This window comes from Hoplias malabaricus, chromosome X1, assembly GCF_029633855.1.
Source record: "Hoplias malabaricus isolate fHopMal1 chromosome X1, fHopMal1.hap1, whole genome shotgun sequence".
In the NCBI taxonomy this organism is placed as follows: Eukaryota; Metazoa; Chordata; class Actinopteri; order Characiformes; family Erythrinidae; genus Hoplias; species Hoplias malabaricus.
The window spans coordinates 8690481-8708568 of NC_089818.1; the positions used below are offsets into that span (position 1 = coordinate 8690481).

General features: G+C 41.6%; 2 protein-coding genes across 2 annotated transcripts; one reads left to right on the forward strand and one right to left on the reverse strand.

The window, feature by feature from the left end:
- The first annotated feature begins 1931 nt into the window (after nucleotides 1-1931).
- Nucleotides 1932-4153, forward strand: LOC136675996 (sialidase-4-like). Its single transcript, XM_066652838.1, has 3 exons — nucleotides 1932-2135; nucleotides 2539-2794; nucleotides 3294-4153. The coding sequence occupies exons 1-3, from the start codon at nucleotides 1932-1934 to the stop codon at nucleotides 4151-4153; spliced, it is 1320 nt and encodes a 439-aa protein (XP_066508935.1).
- A 2586-nt stretch (nucleotides 4154-6739) lies between these two features.
- LOC136676063 (G-protein coupled receptor 87-like) lies at nucleotides 6740-12228 on the reverse strand. The gene is made up of 2 exons (XM_066652914.1): nucleotides 12141-12228; nucleotides 6740-8692 (listed from the first exon to the last, which is right to left on the reverse strand). Exon 2 carries the CDS (start codon nucleotides 8688-8690, stop codon nucleotides 7659-7661), a length of 1032 nt encoding a protein of 343 aa, XP_066509011.1. The 5' UTR covers nucleotides 8691-8692; nucleotides 12141-12228; the 3' UTR covers nucleotides 6740-7658.
- Between the last annotated feature and the right edge of the window lie 5860 nt (nucleotides 12229-18088).

Below are 18088 nucleotides of genomic sequence, written 5' to 3' on the forward strand. Positions count from 1 at the left end.
ACACACCACACTCCTCACAGACAGTCACCCGGAGGAAACCCTCGCAGACACAGGGAGAACACACCACACTCCTCACAGACAGTCACCCAGAGGAAACCCATGCAGACACAGAGAGAACACACCACACTCCTCACAGACAGTCACCCGGAGGAAACCCACGCAGACACAGGGAGAACACACCACACTCCTCACAGACAGTCACCCGGAGGAAACCCATGCAGACACAGAGAGAACACACCACACTCCTCACAGACAGTCACCCGGAGGAAACCCACGCAGACACAGGGAGAACACACCACACTCCTCACAGACAGTCACCCGGAGGAAACCCACGCAGACACAGGGAGAACACACCACACTCCTCACAGACAGTCACCCGGAGGAAACCCGCGCAGACACAGGGAGAACACACCACACTCCTCACAGACAGTCACCCGGAGGAAACCCGCGCAGACACAGGGAGAACACACCACACTCCTCACAGACAGTCACCCGGAGGAAACCCGCGCAGACACAGGGAGAACACACCACACTCCTCACAGACAGTCACCCGGAGGAAACCCGCGCAGACACAGGGAGAACACACCACACTCCTCACAGACAGTCACCCGGAGGAAACCCGCGCAGACACTGGGAGAACACACCACACTCCTCACAGACAGTCACCCGGAGGAAACCCGCGCAGATACAGGGAGAACACACCACACTCCTCACAGACAGTCACCCGGAGGAAACCCGCGCAGACACAGGGAGAACACACCACACTCCTCACAGACAGTCACCCGGAGGAAACCCGCGCAGACACAGGGAGAACACACCACACTCCTCACAGACAGTCACCTGGAGGAAACCCGCGCAGACACAGGGAGAACACACCACACTCCTCACAGACAGTCACCCGGAGGAAACCCGCGCAGACACAGGGAGAACACACCACACTCCTCACAGACAGTCACCCGGAGGAAACCCGCGCAGACACAGAGAGAACACACCACACTCCTCACAGACAATCACCCGGAGGAAACCCACGCAGACACAGGGAGAACACACCACACTCCTCACAGACAGTCACCCGGAGGAAACCCGCGCAGACACAGGGAGAACACACCACACTCCTCACAGACAGTCACCCGGAGGAAACCCACGCAGACACAGGGAGAACACACCACACTCTTCACAGACAGTCACCCGGAGGAAACCCGCGCAGACACAGGGAGAACACACCACACTCCTCACAGACAGTCACCCGGAGGAAACCCGCGCAGACACAGAGAGAACACACCACACTCCTCACAGACAGTCACCCGGAGTGGGAATCGGACCCACAACCTCCAGGCCCCTGGAGCTGTGTGACACTACCTGCTGCGCCACGTGCCGCCCCAGTACTCAAAGTTAAAGTCATTTAAAGTTACAGGTAACAACAGAATTGGGAATTGATTTAGTGGAAACATATGGTTTTATTGCTTTACACACAATTAATATTGTTCTCAAATAAATAGCAGTAACATCAAGCTTGTACCAAAGTACATACAGATATGTATACAAGCACTTTTGAACCCAGCACAGTGCTGCTGCAGGTGATGACACTGTCACAGAGCTCCAGGGTTCATGGGTTTTTAGGCCTTGGGTTCATGCCATGATCTGGACTCGCCATCTTCCTGATCCGGATGAAGCAGTTACAAGTGATGAATGAATGACTGTATGGGAATGAATGAATGACTCATTACCTTAAGGCTAACTTTGAGCAGAGCACATATAATACACTAACAACCTTCCCTATTCAGATCTGGCTTTGTACTCGTTAGGTTAAATTTCCCTAATTTACACTCGTTAAAACCACACCGATCAAGAACCAGATGTCACCTCTGAATCTTTTCACATACAGCTTTAGTGCTTTTTCAGTGTTGTTGACAGATGACCTTTGCCGGACAATGGCTTCTCAGTCCTACTTTCCCGCTCGATCCGTGCTCTTCCGGAAGGAAGCCAATGGAGTGACGTACCGTGTTCCGGCTCTGATCTTTCTGCCGCCTTCCTCTTGTTTTCTGGCCTTTTGTGAGGAGAGACTGAGCCCCTCTGACTCACAGGCCCACCTCCTCGTCCTGCGCAAAGGAAGATTCTACAAGAACTTTGTGGAGGTCTGACACTCTCACACTCACTGCACTATGGAATGAGTATTTTAACAGTCTATAGAAAACAGTTTGGGGACAGCTTTTCTATGTCCCAATATTCACTTAACTTCAGACTAGAGGGGATTTGAGCATTTAATTGCAGCCATAGGGTCATTAGTGATGTCAGGTACTGGATTTGACGGATTAGTCCTCAAACGTAAATGCAATTCCAACTCATCCCCGAGTTATTAAATGTAGATCCATCACTTTAGAAAACTCAATTCCACTGCTCCACAGACTTTATGATGCTCTAGTCGCCACATTGGCATTGTGACCATAGCTTTACTTTAAAGGCTTTTAAAATCTGTGTGTGTGTGTGCGTGTGAGTGTGTATGTGGGCCTTAACATTTAGATTGACTATCTTCTCTAGTGGGAGGACATGCGAGTCTTAAGCACAGCCTGCCTGAAAGGCCATCGCTCGATGAACCCATGCCCCGTCTATGATGCCTTCACAGGGAGACTCTTCCTCTTCTTCATCGCTGTCCTTGGACACACCACAGAGGCGTATCAGCTGGTGACGGGCAAGAACTTTGCACGGCTCTGCTATGTGTCCAGCGACGACTATGGAGAAACCTGGAGTCCAGCCATTGACTTTACGAAGAAAGTCATAGGAGACACCATCAAAGGTAGGACTTCTGGAGCTGTACAGACACCAAAGCTTAAAGCAAGTTGACCCAGATCTAGAGCTCTAGAGCTTCCTAAAATCACCAGGTCCAATGCCAAGTGATGACTAGAGGATAGAGGGTTAAAAAGCCATCACGCACTGGGCTGTAGAGGAGAGGAACTGTGTTACCTGGGATGATGGAGCATCGTCCAATTACTCTGGGATGAGCTGAAGTGGTGTTTGTGGTCCAGGACCAAATCCGCCAACATTTAACCATTACATTCTTACATAAATGTGTCAGTATATAGTCTGAAGTCATACAGCAGGACAAAATAGCACTTATATTTTACATAAATTACATGTGGCTTAAAGGAACACTGTATAGTTGACTGTAAAAGTCAATTACACTCAGCAACTGTAGGGGGAGCCCAGGACACAAAAATCCCAGATCTTATCTGGTCTTTCCTTAAAATGTAACATCAGTGACTAATCAAATTTCTCAACTCACTCTTGCACTGTAGAGTGGGCCACCTTTGCTCTCGGCCCAGGTCACGGGATCCAGCTGAAGTCGGGCCGTCTGCTGATCCCAGCTTACACCTACCACATCGACTGCAAGGAGTGCTTCGGCAAGGTGTGCAAGACCACGCCGCACTCTTTCTGTTTCCATAGTGACACACATGGGAGGGTGTGGCGCTTCGGGGAGGTGGTACCAGGGCCTGAGAGTGTGGAGTGTCAGATGGTGTCTGTGGATGAGGAGGATGGTACTAATGTGCTCTACTGTAATGCCCGCAGTACACTAGGCTGCCGTGTGCAGGCCTTGAGCTTCGACGATGGGGCCGTCTTCCAGGGTGGTCAGCTTGTCCACAAGCTCATGGAGCCCAGGAACGGCTGCCATGGCAGTGTGGTCGGCTTTCCGGCCCCCCTCAACCTTCTCCAGAACTCCCATCTTGGATCACCTTCAGTTCACACATCCATGAAAAACCACTCACCAAACTTTATGACACCAACATGGGTGGTGTATGGACATCCCACCGGCCCTGGTCGTCATGACCTGGGTGTATACCTCAACATCCGTCCCCGGGACCCGGACAGCTGGAGCGGCCCATGGGTTATTTTTGAGGGCCCCAGTGCCTATTCAGATCTGGCATACCTGGAGGTCCAGTCGGTGCCTGGGGCCCCACCGGTCACTGCATTCGCCTGCTTATTTGAGAACGGCACAAGGACGGCCTACGATGAAATTTCCTTCTGCATCTTCACCCTGTTCGAGCTGATTGACAACATTCCTCAAAACAAGCCGCGCCTCAGTGTTGCGGACTCATCGATCAAGAAGAGTAAGAGGAGGAAGAAGAGGAGAATGTGTGAGCTCTGCAAAGTTTGCTGATGGGAAGCAAAAGAATTCATGCAACTGCTCAATTCAGAGCTGATAAAGAAGTCCTGTGCTAAAGACAGAGACCAACATGTATTTCATTTCACGGCAATGTTCATAATTTTAATACAAAAAAAGAAATCACAGTCTGTTTGGACACCTGAAACAGGTCTGGTGTGTTTATGAAGCCCCAGTGTCAGTAAACGGCTAAAAAAATACAAAAACAAAGGGTCTAGTCCATTAAGCTAGGAATTCTCTCTGTGCTCACATTGTTTAGACATTGCAGAGACCTCCAAATGTTGAAAAGCATGAACCAAGATGAGGACATAGCTCTGCTCCTGCTCCATCTGTGGGTTATAATTATTTATTTTTGCTGTTTCAGATTACTTAAACTGGAACTGATTCTAAGGCTCTAAGACCTCTAACTTAGAGCACGAAATCAAACACAGATGAGTTTTATAAAACTAAACTGCTCCGGTTACAAATGGGGTTCCTGTGGTAATTCAAACAGTGAATAAAAACTTACAGACGGGTCATGTACAAAACAACTGTCATTTTTTCCTCAAACATAATGTTCCACTTTAAAAATGGCTGAACACTTTGTGTTTTTTACCCATGACTTTGTGTCTTCTTTTCAAAAGACTTGATACCAGTTTTTCAAAGACATCTGTGAATATATTTCCATGCCTTTGGTTCGGTCTGTGAGAAGTTGGTATCATTCTTTGGCACCTCTCATGATCTAATATTGAAGCTACTGTATAAAGTGCATATAGGCCTTTGAATATGTGGGCCTATACAGTCTGAAATATTAATATAGCAGTTGAGTTATTCTTTGAGATAGTATAATTGCCATATTAACACACACAGATTCTAATGAGATTGATAATGTATTATATATATATATATTTTTTTTTTATTTTGGAGGATATCAATATAATGTACATGTAAATGTTATAGTCCAGAACATTGTTAGTATATTAATGTAGTGTCAGGGCTTTTAAGCGAATGCAGAATTACCTGTTTGTCATCTACTGAGGCTGGAATTGAGTAACCCGTCATTTTACATCACATCTTCCCTGATATTTGCTAATGCCACAAACTTGTGCAAGTTCTAGCAAGGAAGAGAACACACCACATGTCACTAATTTCAAATGAGTGATTCAAATTCTCGTAATAACACTCAACCCTGGAATTTGTGGCAAAATGATTTATTCCCTTAGAAACAAAAGCAAAATAATGACAATATCTAATTTTTTTTTTGAAAAAGTGCAAACATATGGCATATTGTTATTATTTGTCCTTCTATATTTTATATTTTTACTAAGATATGTTCTTAGTTGGGCAGTGCAGCAGGTAGGTGTCGCAGTCACAGGGGCCTGGAGGTTGTGGGTTTGTTTCCCACTCCGGGCGACTGTCTGTGAAGAGTGTGGTGTGTTCTCCCTGTGTCTGCATGGGTTTCCTCCGGGTGACTGTCTGTGAGGAGTGTGGTGTGTTCTCCCGGTGTCTGCGTGGGTTTCCTCCGGGTGACTGTCTGTGAGGAGTGTGGTGTGTTCTCCCTGTGTCTGCGTGGGTTTCCTCCGGGTGCTCCGGTTTCCTCCCACAGTCCAAAAAACACACATTGGTAGGTGGATTGGCGGTTCAAAAGTGTCCCTAGGTGTGAGTGTGTGAGTGAATGTGTGTGTGTCTATGTTGCCCTGTGAAGGACTGGCGCCCCCTCCAGGGTGTATTCCAGCCTTGTGCCCAATGATTCCAGGTAGACTCTGGACCCAAAGCAACCCTGAACTGGATAAGGGTTACAGATAATGAATGAATGAATGAATGGATGAATGTTCTTAGTTTTTTTGTGGTTCATTTGTGCTGTATCCTTCCTGTCACTGCACAGCTCAACCTGCTTGGAGGAGAAAACTAAGTGCCATATCTGTTGGCTAGAACTGTCCTAAGTGAGCAGGAGTTTAATTGAATTTCAGCAGAGTTTGGACAACTGCTTAACATTAGCTGAATTCCTGTTGTATGATCACTGCCCTTAAATTCAAAATGTGCTGTTCTGCATTTTCCATTGCATTTTTAGTTTTTTAAGGAAATGTTTGGTGAAGATTGTGTATTTAAGAAATTTAAATATGTTAACTCTTATTATTTGTAAAGATTATTGTTTTTCACTTCTTTTTTTTTAATCTGTGATGTGTTATCAATATCAGCTCAATGGCATTTAGCCTTGTGTTGTGGTTTCTCTTGGGTCTGGCTTATTTCGCATAAATACTAAATAAAAGGGAACTGTATACATTTATATTTATTTATTTATTTATTATTAACAGATTTGCAGTTTCGATGTGAAAGGGTGTGTTGTAGAGAAATGTGCCACATTTTGTTTCAGTGGTGAATGGAACCAGAGATCACATATATATTTAATTTTTTTTTTTTTTTGGATAAAAACAGCAATATTTCTTGTTTGTTTTAGTCAATTTATTTATTTATTTTTTTGTGGTGAAAAGTACTTTGGATGTTGTTTTTTTGCTGTTATTTTTCTTTTATTTATTTACAGGTAGCAAAATAAGTTAATATTTAACAATATATACTTACACACAATATTTAACAAGACACATAAATATATAAACACTTCCATATTTAAAAGTAGATCAAATATAATTATTATTTATTTGACTTCTGGCCAAATGCAGGTTGTAGTATAAACTCTTGTAAAATATTTACATTTTTTACAAAATATAGACTGCATTATTATTTGTTCCTTCTTTACTAATATATTTATTTTGACCAAGTTTCAATCCCCAGTTTTGTTATGGCTTATTCCCGTTCATTAACTAAGCCTCTCTGTATCTCAGACTGATGCAGGGAGGCTAGCTTGCGCTCTGACTATTTTGATGCTCCATCCCATTTATTCAGTCATGGGACAGCTCAGTACCAAGTGTTGCCTGGAATTGCCTTGAGTTAATGGCAGTGACATTGTATTTTAAACTACAAACTACAAACTGAGTGAAGAGAATCTAAACCATTAACATAAAGTAGTGGGTTTTAATGGGATTATTGCCAGTGTTTTCAAAACTTAAGCAACCTAGAAAGAGGAAATGCATTTGTGGGTGGAGCAGAGGAGTCAGCGGTTATAAAAGAAATTACAAGCAACACAAATGATAAAGAAACACCAGCACGGCCATATGACAGTTCTCTAAAACATTCTGACAAAAAGAAAATAGCATATACACATATATACATATATTACGTAAGACATAGTACCTTACTGCAGTGCCACGGCAAAAAAACAAAAAAAAAATTCAAATAGAAATTTGAAAAATGAGAGATATTGGATTTTTGAGTCACTTTACAAGTAATTAATATAAAAATGTGAGATAATTTACACTATATCCAGTATCTCTCATTTTGTTAAATTAAAATGTATGTTCTATATTTTGTTTTGATGTGGCACTGTGACTTTATATATGATTTATATAATAATTACAAACAATTATCCTATTGCAACAGTCTTTTTCATAAAAGATGATATCTCCTACTATGAAGATATTGATGATGATGAATGCTCTTTAAAGCGCATCACTAAATTGGGCTTTTTCCCAGGAATGGAGGAGTAGATGGAAGACTTCTGTCTGAGCGTTTGAATTCCGATCATCCGAGCTAGGATGCTTCTGAAAGACTTGCACATGAAAAAGTAAATAATGGGATCCAGGCACACGTTGCAGGACGACAATAAGAGCATCACCTTTTTCCCATGGAGCAGCATGTCATGCACCTCCGGAGAGAACAGTTTGTCAGTTTGACTGAGGGTGAACGGGATCCTCCAGATATGGTACGGCACGAAGCATATGAAAAACATCACTGGGACCACCAGAATGTTATGCTCTGACCTGGGCTCCCTCAGTCCTCCCGGTCCCCCTGTGACAAACTGGGCAGAAGAGAGGCGAATGTGCCTGAGGATGGACACGTAGCAGGTCACCAGAGTGATCAGCACTGTCGAGAAAATCACTATGTTGGTGTAGACCACTATTTTATGCCAGTTTAAACCCATCTTAGTTTTTTGACTCATACAGCTCTCTCCCATCGAATATGCTCTGAACAGTATACTATTGGGAACTGAAAGGATCAGCATGGCTAGCCACACCACGACTGCCATGGCTAGGGTGAAGGAGTAGCTGTAGAGGCAGTCCCCACACTTGCCTCCAAATGGTCTCACGATCTTCAGGTAGCGATCCAGAGCCACCAAGCCCAGGAACAGGATGTTGATGTACATGCAGCTGTAGAAGAGCACGGCTGTGTACCTGCAGGACAAGAGAGGAAGCCAAAACGGCTCCATGTTGACCTCTCTGAGGATGGTCACTGGCAGTGTTAAGGTCATCAGCAGGTCTGCTGCCAACATGTTCCTCAGGTATAGCATGAAAGTCCTCTTTTTAGTGCGAATCTGAAAGAACACCCATGCTGCGAGGGAGTTCAGCAGCAGGCCGAGCACAAACACCAGTGTGAACAGAGAGGCGTAGACCAGTGAGGGCACAGTGGCTGAAGTCGTCAGGTTGGTACTGTTTTCAGCCATCACTGGAAAGAAAAAGTTTACAATTTAGGTTTTATACACTCAAAATAACCACTGAGAAAAGGTATAAAGTAAACTATAAGATGAAGACACATCAGTTCAAATGCCTACCAATGCTTTATTGGAGGAGAACATTGACTGCCAGTTTTTAAAATCAGTTAACACCAGCATATACCTTTGTAGCATCAAGTAAATATCAGTGGGCAATGGGCTCAAGCAACTGGATCAGACACAGAGGTACTACTGGAGGTCTTAATGTGCTTAGTGTGGGCTAATTTGAGTTGGTGCTGTTGGGTTGGGGTGTATAGGAAATCATATATATAACCTCACAGGTTCTCGAAAGAACATAATAATAGGTTCCCGAATGAACGTGATCCAAACGTGACAGATGCTAAACAAGCCCAGGTCCTGAACATTGAAAAACAGAGTGAACGGGGGCCAAAAAAGTATACAGAGCAACAGATTGATGTAATTGAAGAACTACAAAGAGCACCTGTGTGGCCAGTGGAGCTGAGAGAATGAACAATGGGTGTAGAAAATTTCAGTTTACATTAAAATGGACAACATTTTGTCATTTATTTAAAGATGCCAGAATTCACGAGACAATAACATTGTAAATCAATAGCCTTCGTATTTGGGTGGAAACAAACAGTTGAGCTCATGGGCTGCTTTCTAATATTTATCTGTTTCCATAAGCCTTGTTGTTTGTGTCTGTCTGTCTTCCAAGGAAACAACGTGTGTTTACATGGATTCATTCAGTTCCATGCCCTTTTAAGGATGTGTTTAAAGTTCTGAATATTTTGCTCATTTATATTTCTCAAACAGATGTGCTGTTATCGGTACGACATACCTCTACTCTTTCACTCTCAGTGGAGTAGACGGTACAGGGCCGTTTTCCTAAAAGCCTGTAAGTGCTAGACATTTTAGGAAACGGCTGCGAAACATCAACTCCTCTTCATGCATGCATTTGAATTTAGATTTCAGTTTCTGTCTTTTATTTTTGGATTTAATTGATTATCTTACATTATTAAATTGCAAAGACATATTCAGAAACAGAAACAACAGGAACTGCAAATGCAAATGTAAGCCAGCCTACAGACACCTACCTGATAACCACAAATATCACATTACCTATTGTCTAAAATAGCTGGCAACAGCAGGCATTCAGCTGTAATGTCATGTTCCCTCTCAATTTTATTGTATAAATCCAGTGGAGACGGGCTTTACCACTCCAGCAAACGCTTATCAATTCGCATACTGATTTTACGCTAATGTGTCACGGAAACACCATTTCATTATCCTCATGATTCACATATCTTGTGCTGACCTTGCTTGTAACTCTGTATTGAGCAATGTAATTGTTGATTTGTGCTTTATATGCTGCTACATTCATCATAGCACTCCCCACTCTGTGAGAATGTGTGCTCTACTGCATTTTGGCTGAGTGTTTATTGCCCTTGGATGCTTTCACTGAGCTGTAAAAGCACTTACAGTTGACTGGGGCAGGTCTAGTATGGAAGAAGTTTCACAAACAAATTTCATATGATCCATTCTACTGCCCATGTTTGTCTTTGGAGATTGCACGGTTTTGTGTTTGCTTTTGTAAACTTGTTAGCGATAGGTGTGACTGAAAAACAAACCACAAACATTTGGATATACTGTATACATGAATATGGTATGTATATTTGCATCAGGACAGTGCAACGCATTGTTGTCACACATGCATGTTAATACAGAGAATGTCTGGGGTTTAACTGGAAGAGCTCTATGTGTGAACGCATATACCTGTCAAATTTGCCCTGAACTTTAAACTGACCTTATCCTCATAGCCCCCTAGAAAAGACACTGTGTAAAGTCGGAGTGAGCGCATGTGAAAACAGAGCCTCTAATGTCCCGTAATCTCCTGCTTCTACTGTATGCTACATGTATAAAAGGAGCACTCCACAAAATCTACTGAACTGGTACTCTGGAGTTTCTCTGGAGTTCATATGGGCTCTGTTCACCTCTGTCTTGGTTTGTGCTTCCATGTTATATTGTCTCCATCTGCTTATTTCTTTGTTTACATTCCCCAAGCGTTTCTCTACTCCTTGTGCTTTGCTAGCCACATGCCATCACGTGTTTTAAAATTCTCCAGGTGTTTCGGTTCCTAATGGGTTATATTTTATTTTTCTACTACTCTTGTTTGTCTTATGTGTTTCTAGCGTCTTATGTTCTAGCTTTTCATTCCCCGTGTCTCCATGTTTCTGGATCTCTCTGTTGTGGTATGTGTTCATGGTTAATTTTGATTTTATACTCATGTTTTCTTGCAGTCATCATGATTCCCTGTTTATGTCCTAGTTTAGTTACAATTTTCTGTTTTTAATTTTCTGTTCCTAGTCTTCAGTGTTTTTGTTTTATTCGATGTATTACTCCGATGATTCTTCATTCTTATCAATATGTAATTCTTGAATTCTTGTCTCTTTTTTTTACTTTGATCTTATCTGTTTCTCCGTTTGTCCTGATTTCTGTTTATATATATATATATATATGTACAATGAGCACCAGTATATAATATATGTATATATATTAGTGCTCATAGTTTTGCTTGTGTGTTTAGCTTTGTTTTACTTCCTAGCTTATGTTATTCTATGTCTGTTTGGTCTGGTTCCTGTTTGTTTTCTTTGTTTATTCGGATTATTAAAAAAAAACCAAACCCTTTCAACTCCGCTCCCTCTTCCAACTTACTACTGTGACACTTTGTTATTCTTTTAACATTCAGTTGCCCTGCAGCTTTTGGAACTTAGCCTGATATCTCAACAACTTATCAGAACATGTTTCCAAATATCTTTAATACCGATAGCTGTGGATGCCAAACGCATGCCAACGTTTTAGGTGGATATTTGTGGTTGCACTGTCATAAAAGGCATTTCTAGTCTCATTATCACTCCGCTGATGGCCTGTTAAGACATGTACACTTACTCCAGGTTGAGCTTAATCAAATCGGAATCTTAGTATTGTGCATTTCCCGAAAATAACTGATAATCCAAAATTATTTATTATTGAGATGTATTATTGTCCTTACTACTACTTACATCCTTGATCCTCGACTGACTAATTAGACATCACTGTGTTATGTCCAGATCTTTCCCCACAGTTCTTCTGATCAAGCGTCAACCAGAACTACATTCTCTGGTGTGATGGACCTAGTACTTTATGCTTTAGGGATGACTGAGGATTCTGCACTAATCATCCTCTGAACCATCAAATGCTAACAGCAATATCCTAAGAATTTAAAGCCTTCACAGATGAGCAGAAGCTCTTATGGATAAAATACAGATGAATGCCCGTTTGTCATATCTAATGAATTTGAAAACCTTGTCTTGATATCCCGAGTGCATCCACAACTTCATGTCTGAACATAAAAATGATAATAAATATAAAAAATATAATAATAAAGCAATAAAAGAGTCTCACCTTGATGTCTGTGGTGAACTCTGTACTGATGCGTGTCGTGTGGTCCAAGTTAAAGCCAGGAGTGGGAGACTTGTCCCTTGCTTTATTCCTGAGAACACGGTTAGGATGATGACGAAATGTATTTTCTCAGCAGCTGGGGCTCATGCTGTACAGGCACGTCCTGGCTTTCCAGGGAAATGTTTGTGGCTGAAGCCTGTTGCACACTTTAACTAAGTTGATTTGCCTTGAAAAAAACAAAAAGCATCTAGCTCAGCCATGTGATTGTTTTTTCCTTCTTATAATAGGCGGTACTTATAAAATATTCATGTGAAATTATAGTCCGATCCAGTAGATATATTTAATATTTCACATTATGAGATTGCTTTAAGTAGATTATAACATTATTTAACCTATTTTTAGACAACCTGAGCATTAATACTGTCATGGCAGTATGCCATCAAATCCTCAGCACTGTTATGGTACTATCAGCCCTTCTCTGAACAACATGGGCATTAACTGCAGCTAAAGTGGTTTAGATAAACTACCTACTAATCAATGGATAATTCTCACAGAGGAAAGTCATCCATGTTGTGGTTACTGATGAAACCCCCACACCATGGGAGGTTAACAGTCTGAATGGTCCCTGGAGTCATTACCAAAGAAAACATGACTTTCATTTTTCATGAAAACATGGACTCCAGACCACAGCACCCATTTCTTCTGTAATTTGACCATCTGAGATGACCGTGGGCTCAGAGACATCATCGGCATTTCCAGTAAGAATTGATGTGTGGCTTTCTCTTTGCGTGACAGAGGTTCAGGTTGCATTTCTTGATTAAATAACTCAGTGACAACAGTTTTTTTTTAAGTACTCCCAAGCCCATATTTCTGTAGAAGGACAGTTTCTTACTCAGTGGAATCTGAAGGATCGAAGGTCAAGGTCATTGACAATTTGTGTCCAGCCATACCTTATATGGACTGGTATGTTTCCAGATTTTACAGAATATTTATAATATTAAGTACGGTAGATGATAAAAGACCAAAATCCTTTGCAAAGTTTCATTGAAAAATGTTCTGTTTATATTATTTGACATTATTCTCAAGATGTCTGGCATAAAGTTATGGGCAAGAAACTCCTATTTGCAAAGACAGAGCCTTTTGTGAAAGCTTGTTTTATACCTTTTACATTCACCTGTTTAATGTTTTAAAATAGTGTGACAGGAATTTTCAATTATTTTTCACTCTTATTTATTAATTTACACTCGGTTTCTAGGAAGTTGGGACATTTCTAAAATCTGCTATATAACAATAATCAGTCATTTTTCTAACTCTCTTAAAGCTTTATATTTATTTACAATATTTACAGAGCAAATTGACTGTATTTTGTAAATATTTTTTTTAAATTACACAATGTCCCAACTTTTTTTGCAATCAATACATTTATGTTTAGTATTAACATCTGTAAACTGCAAGACAATGCATAATATGCATAATACACGTCACACCAATAAGCCAAAACATTAAAATCAGCACTATGTAGTTCTACAATTACAGACTCTAACCCTGCTGCTCTGTATACATTTGTTTGTGTGCTTTCACCCTGTTCTTCAATGGCAGGTATGTTCAAGTTGTAAATGTTAGTGACCACCTGCTCATCAATTACAACTCCTGCTCTTAAGGGAGGGCTTAACACTATCGGAACATTGCTGTGAGGATCAGATAACATTCGGCCATCCTTTGTGGGAATAAAAGGATATTACAATTGTCCAGTGCTGGGTCCAGGAGGCATTACACCCCACTATCAAACACTTAGCTTTGGGCACCGTGAACCTAGGCTGCCTCAGAGTCTATGAGACTTATGGAGATGACACATGCTGTGTTTGCACAGCTGAATGCCTGAAGCCTTCGGAGACATATACAAATAAAACCAATATACATCATATACACAATATGATCCAAATCATAAGCTAACTTTTATAAAAAGTTGCACTTACCTTTTGGCAGCTTATCTTTTATTTTGTGGCACGCACGCTTCAAAGAGATGCAAATAGAACCTGACCACAGCCAGGAGAGATATGGACTACAAACATTTAGTCTCATAACTACGTGCCTTGCCACTTTTGTCAACTTTCTTATCAGACTGTAACCTATAAGGCCAGCTGCGAGCTCATGAACACCCTGCCAACAGGATGTGTTAAACCTCCAATCAGAAGGGTGTGGCAGTCCACGTCAGGCCTCTTTTCTGTTCAGGTCTGCTCAAAATCCATAATGAAGTACTGTGCTAAAAGCACACACAGACCTCAACTAAATACGATTTTTTTATTATGAAGCGTCTCCATCCTTTTCTTTCATTACTTGGTTTCACTTCAAGGGAACTGCAGGGGAATTTTCCCACACCCTCCAGGTTCAGTCTTCTCATGCTCCAAGTTAATTCCAAACACATTCAGTGATGCTGAGGTCAGGGTTCTGGGGTTTCTCCAGCCAGAGAACAGCACCTCCTTTGTTTCCTCTTTTGTATGTTTCTTTTCTCAGAAAGGGCTTCCTTACAGCTTCATGTACTTCCAGACTATTTATGATAAAGGTCTACTGTTTTGACTTAACCCTTTGCTTGGTTTTGATCTAAAGTGTATGGGTCATTTAGACCCATGGCATTTTGGATGCACAGCATTATGCGTAAGTCTTAGGCAGCTTTTTTAAAAATGATTCATATTTTCCTTAAATATGGCCCTATAAATATCATCCATCCATTATCTGTAACCCTTATCCAGTTCAGGGTCACGGTGGGTCCAGAGCCTACCTGGAATCATTGGGCGCAAGGCGGGAATACACACTGGAGGGGGCGCCAGTCCTTCACAGGGCAACACACACACTCACACCTATGGACACTTTTGAGTCGCCAATCCACGTACTAACGTGTGTTTTTGGACTGTGGGAGGAAACCCACGCAGACACAGAGAGAACACACCACACTCCTCACAGACAGTCACCCGGAGGAAACCCACGCAGACACAGAGAGAACACACCACACTCCTCACAGACAGTCACCCTGAGGAAACCCACACAGACACAGAGAGAACACACCACACTCCTCACAGACAGTCACCCGGAGGAAACCCACACAGACACAGAGAGAACACACCACACTCCTCACAGACAGTCACCCGGAGGAAACCCACACAGACACAGAGAGAACACACCACACTCCTCACAGACAGTCACCCGGAGGAAACCCACACAGACACAGAGAGAACACACCACACTCCTCACAGACAGTCACCCGGAGGAAACCCACACAGACACAGAGAGAACACACCACACTCCTCACAGACAGTCACCCGGAGGAAACCCACACAGACACAGAGAGAACACACCACACTCCTCACAGACAGTCACCCGGAGGAAACCCACACAGACACAGGGAGAACACATCACACTCCTCACAGACAGTCACCCGGAGGAAACCCACTCAGACACAGAGAGAACACACCACACTCCTCACAGACAGTCACCCGGAGCGGGAATCGAACCCACAACCTCCAGGTCCCTGGAGCTGTGTGACTGCGCCACCGTGCCGCCCCCCTATAAATATATCTACATTTTATCAGAATAATAAAAAACATAAATACAGTAAAAACAGTATTTATTTTCTTATCAGAAGTAGTAGATATGTTGTGAGCGAGTGCAGAGAACAAAGTTTGTTTCCAGATGATTTCCTTTGAACGCATGGATTTGTTCAATCAAGAGCACACTATGGTAACCTCAAATAATACTGAACTGTGCAAAATGTTTTAGGCACCTTTACTTAACTTTAATATTTCATTATGTTAAGACTTTTTTACAGAGTACTGTAGATTTTTAAAGTTAAAACTCAGATCCTAAGTGAGTCACACATCTTTATTGTTAGATGCAGTGCGGGGGTGGAACTTGTGTTTGAAGCAATGGGGATTAAATGAAGGTAAATGACGTTTCCATGGAAAGCACCTCTGATATCACTGTGGGCAGGAGCGATTGACGAAACTGCACACGCAAGCAGCTACCTTTACACTAACGTTTTTTTCTTTATATATTTTCAGCCCACAGAGCAGATATGATTTGGGTGGATCAGTCTCAGTGCTGCAATCACACAGATGTGGTGGTGTGTTAAGTGTGTGCTATGCTGGTATGATAAGGGTACATAAGGGTGAAAGGGCACAGGCAATGTATATTGCATACAGGCTACAGAATGTAATTATTGAATTCCAAAGTGCTTAGATGTGACCAGCGAAACTGATAAAATGGACAATGAGAGTAGAAACAATGAGGTTATAATGTTGTGGCTGATCTATTTAAAGATCTCTTGTGGGGGGTTCATCTGTTCAGAACATGTACATATGTTTAATAATTATAGACCATGTTTTATAAATATTGTGTAATTCTGCATGAGGGTACAACAATTATTTACCACTTAAAGAAACACTATGTAATATTTTTACCTTAAAGTCAAAGCTTCACCATCACCACCCCCTTCACCAGAGGGTCTCTGTCATTCCTACTCCTGGCTCAGCACTGCAGAAAGTGTACTCTGTAACTATCCCCTCCTTCCCCATTAACTTCAGTACATTTTAATTACACTAGGGGAAGTGTAAACTCAAACCTTACACAGTGTTCCTTTAAGCAGTTCTGAGCATTTATTACCATAGACCAGGGGTCGGCAACCTTTACCACTCAAAGAGCCGTTTGGACCCGTTTCACACAGTAAAGAAAACACTGGGAGCCACAAAACCCTTTTGAAATTCTAAATGAAATAACATTGAAATAACAGGGTTTTTTGCCTTTGTGCTCTGTATAAACAAACTACACTGTGTTACATTTATGAAATTAATGAATGACTGCAGAGAAAATGAAATAACATTTCTGCATTCAACAAAACACTTTTAACTTCGAAAAAAGACGTTGTGTTGACGGTTCAGTAAAATACTCAATGTCTATTTGAGTCCTTGTAGTAATGGGTAAAAAAACGCAGAACTTATCGACTGACAGTAAACAAAAATGCTGTCCTCTCTTTGCGTGCCGTCATTATTTTACTGGCGCCGTGCCGTAAACGGTCAAAAAGTTTAAAGAAACCGTACACTGGCGGGTGTCGCACATTGATAGTTGTGACGTGTTTTATGAGCGACAAAATATTTTAAATATTAAATATTAAATTATATATATATAATTATATATTGTAGATGTTACAAAATCGCCATAATCTTCATAGAATTACATTTTGAAAATGAACGAAGCAAAATAAAATACATTTTAATTAAATACTCATTAATTATTTACAAAAGCTGAGCCGCATCAGAGGGATCAAAGATCCGCGGGTTGCCGACCCCTGACATAGGCTAACCAAAGTTACTAAATACAAAAGAAAAAAAAGAAAAAAAATACTTGACTCAGGCATAAGATGAGGCCAGCGGAAGAGACACAGCAGGGGCGAGATAAGGGGAAGGGAAACTAAAATAGCATGACTTGGCAAACATGAGGATTTAAGTTCCTACAGGCGTCACATTTTGGGTGTGAGATACTGGGAGACATGAAGCATCGCTTGTTAATTGTAAAGAGTGAAGTCACGTTTATATTCCAACATTGCTTTCATGTTTAAACGCCCCAGTTTTTTTTGTAAATATAGGAATATTCCTTTAAATTGTATTTTTACCTTTGGGGGGGGGGGTATCCTATAAGTATTAAGAATGTCTCAGACTGGGTGGCTTTTTGAATGACGACACCCAATTAGAACAGAACTCATTTACATATATCAGTTTTAAAGACACAGGGCATAATTAGGGGTAAAGAGAGTTTGGAATATATTAGATTGCAAATATACATACATTAAAACTTTGAACTGCATAAACACAATTTTTAAAATGAATGTAAGTAAATAAATAAAGACCAGACATACACTCTCAGAAAAAAGTAAGGTAGAGGTATATTATTGTTCACTATAG